Source organism: Pinus tabuliformis, chromosome 1_2, assembly GCF_031772625.1.
Source record: "Pinus tabuliformis cultivar Carrire ecotype Pingquan chromosome 1_2, CPIR1, whole genome shotgun sequence".
NCBI lineage: Eukaryota > Viridiplantae > Streptophyta > Pinopsida > Pinales > Pinaceae > Pinus > Pinus tabuliformis.
Genome location: NC_142298.1, coordinates 344,468,813 through 344,474,392, shown reverse-complemented (window position 1 = coordinate 344,474,392; position 5,580 = coordinate 344,468,813). Strand labels below are relative to the sequence as shown.

The window sequence follows — 5,580 nt, the reverse complement described above, 5'->3', positions numbered from 1 at the left end:
TAGATTTCATTCAATGGAATATGGAAATCTGGAGAAACTTTTCATTGTAATTGATCCACACTACCGCAATCTACACAATTTAAGCTCACTTTAAGTTTTCTTATGTGTGTTAATTAATTAATTATGTTTTTGATATGCCCTTTATGTATACAATGAAATAACTCTTGATATTAGAATTTTCATTTTCATGAGAAACCTTATTTTTAACTCCTATTTCTTGAATGTAAATAGGATTTGAAGTATTCACTATTTAGAGTTTCAACTATAGTAACTATTTTCCATTTAAAAACTATTTTACTCTATCGATTTTATGATAACATATTTTATTTGTTTTTGAGCATATGCCTTAATATTTGTTTTATATCTATAATTGCGCATGAAATAATAATAGGAGCGAATGGATGCACTCTAGGAAACGGGATGACCTACGGCCTCTGCAACCCAACCTAGGGTTCCTGCAAAACCTGCAACGGCAGGCCTGTCAAGCTCAATACAGCCGGTAAAATCAGGCGGATTGGTGGTCAGGGCTAAGCGGCCATAAGCAAAAAGCAATATGCAACCTCCTCAGGGGGAGGGCCAGGAGCCTCCCCCCAATAAGGACAGTCGAATGCAGCCCACGGAAGAAAGGGAAAACGAAAATGAACCGAGCGGCGGTAATACGGAACGTAGTAAGCAGAAGGGCAAGGACATAGATCAGGAAGATAGAAACAGGGCAAGTTCTTCAACATGCAAGCCAGTAGCAACTCACAGACCAAGGGTGGAGTTCCCAAGTCATCGTATCAATGCTAGGATATAGTATATGAGAGATCACGCGCTGATCGGCAAATTCATAGGAATATGGCCGACAGAGAAAGCGCTGAGAAGTTGGATAAGCGCTAAATGGCATCCAAAGGGGCACATCTCTCTACATCTAGGAGCAAAGGGGTTCTTTACAGCAGTTTTTAACTGCCTGGAAGATCACAACAGGATTCTGGATGGGGGTCCCTACTTTTTCAACTCTGCAGGATTATATCTCAAAGCGTGGGTCGAAAGATTCAATCCAGACAAGGAGGACCTTAGCTATGCACGTGTGTGGATAAGGTTGTATTCACTGCCGTGGGAATACTGGGAAGAAAAATCTCTTCAGGAGATTGGGAACGCACTTGGCAAGTTTGTAAAGATTGCAGAAGAAACAAAATCATGTAGATACACATCTTATGCTCGGATATGTGTCTATATGGACCTCAAGCAAGCGCTGCCAGACACGGTAAGTTTCTTTCATGAAGATTCTGAATGGATTCAAGTTATAGATTACGAGCATGTACCATTTAGATGCAGGAAATGTCATGATATAGGGCATCTCTACAGAGATTGTCCACTAAATAAGAAACCCTCTTCCCAAGATAGTTCAGACAATCAAACATCAGATGGCTTCACTAGGGTAACAAATCGAAGGAGAGGGAACAAGCGAACAACAGGCAATCCCAAGGCAAATCCAGTCAACAAGCCAATACCCACAACGAGCAACAGTTTCGAAGCACTGGCCAAGACTGATATGCAAGATCTGGAGAAGGAAATGCAGAAGGACAAGGATTCCAATAAAGAACAGCCAGGAGAAACTTCAGGGCAAACAGGAAAGATGACTCAGAAGCAATCAAACCTGCAACCTCAATCTAAATCTATATCATGGCAGTCCCAAGGAATGGAAGTTGAATATACTGAACCAAATGACAAATCATCAAACGAACGAGAGGAAACCTCTCAAGAGCCTCAAATCATGGAAGAAGATCCGGAGTCTTTAGACATAGGGGATCTGGATATTCTAGGCTTGGAACAAGCATGCAAAACAGGGAATTTTGAAAAAATACCAGATCGGCAAGTGGACAACCTAGTAGAAGTCTTAAACAGGGCACAGAAGAAATACTCTCTAGGAGTCCAAATAGGAAGTCCATGGGATGGAAAATTTATCACCAAGGATAATAAGAAGAGAGGCAGAAAAACGACACTTGAGAGAACCATCAAGATAGGAGAGGTATTAGTGGAGTCAGGGAGGTATGCCAAACTGACCAGGTATTTCAATACAAACCCCCATCCTTCTCAATGAAGCTGATATCATGGAATATAAGAGGGCTTAATGGCCCAAGGAAAGGCAGATTATTAAAAAATATGCTTATGCAAGAAAAACCAAGCATACTCTTTCTGCAGGAGACGAAATGCAACTCAACAATTTTGGCAAAAATAGCAGCGAAAGCCTAGCCAGGAGGGCTAGTTACAGCTGTTGATGCACAGGGAGCTTCGGGAGGACTCGCAATCCTTTGGGATGCGCGAGCCATTCAACTAAACAACATACAAGCTAATAAAAGTTTCATTCAGGCAACCTTTCATCTCATAGGTACTAACACCTATGGACTGATAACTAATGTATATTTTCCTCAGGATACTACTCAAAAAGCTCAAATCCTGAATACATTGTCAGAACTCAACTCAGACAGGCCATACCCACTTTGGATCTCTGGAGGTGATTACAATATGACAACAAGCATGGAGGAAAAACAAGGGGGCAGAAGCAGAGCAAATAGTGATGGTAATCTACTAAAAAACTTCATTCATAACAACTGGTTGGTGGATGTTCCCACAAGCAATGGCCTCTTCACTTGGAGTAATAAGAGAGAAGGATCGCAGTAGATTGCTTCGTGTCTTGATAGATTTCTCATCTCAGACAATGCAACTCACTTAGGAGGGGAATTTACAGCGTCCATCCTTCCTATCTCAGGATCAGATCACTGGCCTATCGAACTTCAATGGAACAGGCCTGGCAACAACCTCAAACGTCCCTTCCGATTTGAAGAATTTTGGCTAACTCATCCGGACTTTGAGGAATTAGTTAGATCAACCTGGCTCAACTTCAATCCTACTGGAGGCACAAGAATGTCCAGGTTTCAGCAAAAACTCAAGCATCTTAAAGGAGCAATCAAACGATGGAATCATAATACTTTTGGCAACATTTTTAAAGCTCAAGCCACTCTCAATTTAGAAATGAAGAGAATCCAGCAAACTATTATCACTGAAGGACGCACGGAGGAATTAACCAAGCAGGAGCAAGTCATAGAATCTAGAATATTAGAGAGGGCTAAACAGGAGGAAACATTATGGAGACAGAAATCGAGGATCAGATGGTTAAAAGATGGAGAAAAGAACACAAAATTTTTCCATAAAACTACGGTGCAGCGCAGAATGATCAATTGCATTACTCACATCAAAAATGAACAGGGGGATAAAATTGAAACACATGAAGGCATTGAAGAGGAATTTCTCAGATATTTCAAGAAAGCACATCAGGAACCCAATATAGATAGAATGCCGGCTATCAATAAGCTTCTAAAGGACATCCCAAGGATAATAACAGAGGAACATAATAGTCTCCTCCTCAAGCCTATCAACCTACAGGAAGTTGAAGAAGCTGTACAACACCTGAAGGAGGGGAAAGCGCCGGGTCCGGATGGTTTCACGTCAAACTTTTTTCATAAGTTTTGGGACCTAATAAAAGATGAGGTATGGCAAGTAGTGGAGGAATCCCGAGCACTCAGATGGATGTATCCAGGGTTAAATGCCACTTTCATAGCCTTAATTCCAAAGGTGGAAGATTCCAACACTCCAGATAAGTACAGACCGATTGCCCTCTTATTATCTCGCCCTAGCAACAAGACTAAAGCCGCTGCTCCCTCTTATTATCTCGCCCGAGCAGTCGGGGTATGTAGAAGGCCGACAAATAACGGACGGGATTATTCTAACTCATGAGATAATCCATTCCTTAAAGCAAACCAAAAAGCTAGGTATGCTGCTTAAGCTAGATCTATCTAAAGCTTTTGATAGTATCAGTTGGGTCTATATTCAAAAAATTCTTATTGCCTTTGGTTTTGCCCAATCATGGGTCAGATGGATTTTTAACCTTTTGTCTTCAGCTTTTTTCTCTATTTTAATCAATGGTATCCCCTCGGCAACGTACCGTCCCTCCAGAGGTATAAGGCAAGGAGACCCCTTGTCTCCCTTTCTTTTTGTAATTATGGCAGAAGGATTGGGTAGAAGCATCACCTCAGCCAGGCTAGCTCAGCACCTAAAAGGCCTTTCTTTCAACAACTCCCCCGCTTACTCCCACCAGCAATTTGTAGATGACAATATGTTTTTTGGCCATCCCTCGGTGCAAGAATATCGCCTCCTCAAATCAATCCTGTCAAACTTCTCTGATGCTTCTGGTGCCCTTATCAATCAAGTTAAATCCCAAATTTTTTTCTTTAACACCCCTGTTCCCACCCAAAAAGCTATCGGCCGAATTCTGGGATTCACTACTGCCTCCCTGCCCTCCAAATACCTCGGTGCCCCTTTAATGGCCTCAGCTCTCAAACACTCTTCTTGGAAGCAACTGTTGGAAAAACTGGAGACTCGACTCTCCCTATGGACCTACCGAGCTCTGAATATGGCTAGCAGACTTGTTCTTATCAAGGCTGTCCTTCATTCCATGCCCTTGTATCTCTTCTCCATCCTTGCTGCCCCAAAATGGGTACTCAAAGAAATTAAGAATCTCCAGCGCAATTTTTTATGGGGAAGCTCAGGCCACAATCGAAAATGGGCTCTAGTTAAATGGGATAAAGTATGTCTTCCAAAGAAAGCAGGGGGTATTGGGCTAAGAGATCCTGAGCATAGCAATAGAGCAATGGGCGCAAAAATCTGGTGGAGATGGCTAGCCCATCCTAACACTCCATGGGCCTCTCTCTGGACAGCTAAATATGCAAGCAATTGTCCCATGGAAGAAAGAATACGAATGACGGAGCTAAGCACGGGATCGGTAATCTGGAATTCGGCTATACAACACAGAAGTCTCATACAAAAGCACAGTTTCTGGGAAGTCAAGAGTGGAACAATAGCTCGATTTTGGGAAGACTCCTGGCAGCAATTACCAAAAATAAGAGACATACTCCAAGATCATCCAATACCAGAGCAGGAGATCAATCAGTTAGCCAAGGTCAGTCAATTTTGGAGCTCATCTACAACTCAAGAACATAGGCAATGGAAAAATGCAAATCAAATTTTATTGAACAGCTCTGAACAAACTCAGCAATATCTCACTACAGAATTACAAAAGAGGCAAATCACTATCTCAGAAGAATTGGACATTCTAAGATGGGGTTATGAAGAGAAAGGAATATTCACCACAAAGGAAGCGTATAAGATAATAGTCCAAGATCAGCTAAACAAAGACACTTTATGGGATAAAATTTGGCACACTTCCAACTTGGGATAATCTCAGGAAAAGAAGCTTCTCGGGCCCATCTATATGTCTCATCTGCAGGCAAGAGGAGGAAACAGCCATACATCTTATGAAGACATGTCAAACTGGAAGAAAACTTTGGGAGAAGGTCGCTTTCCGCTGCCAAAGAGAAGGTAGAGTGCAAGGAGATCTCAAAGCCACTATTCGCAACTGGAGTCAAAAGCCATTTCAAAGTAATCTCCTTAACACTATGTGGCAACTTATACCTGGCTTACTGATGTGGAACATCTGGAAAGAGCGCAATAGAAGAGTTTTCAAGGATCAAACTATGCCTC

The 5,580-nt window shown here is 42.0% G+C and overlaps 1 protein-coding gene across 1 annotated transcript; it reads left to right on the top strand.

Moving 5' to 3' along the window:
• The first annotated feature begins 799 nt into the window (after positions 1–799).
• Positions 800–3,777, top strand: LOC149205785 (uncharacterized). Its single transcript, XM_089397507.1, has 3 exons — positions 800–2,011; positions 2,416–2,563; positions 2,699–3,777. The coding sequence occupies exons 1-3, from the start codon at positions 800–802 to the stop codon at positions 3,775–3,777; spliced, it is 2,439 nt and encodes an 812-aa protein (XP_089253633.1).
• Positions 3,778–5,580: the final 1,803 nt, after the last annotated feature.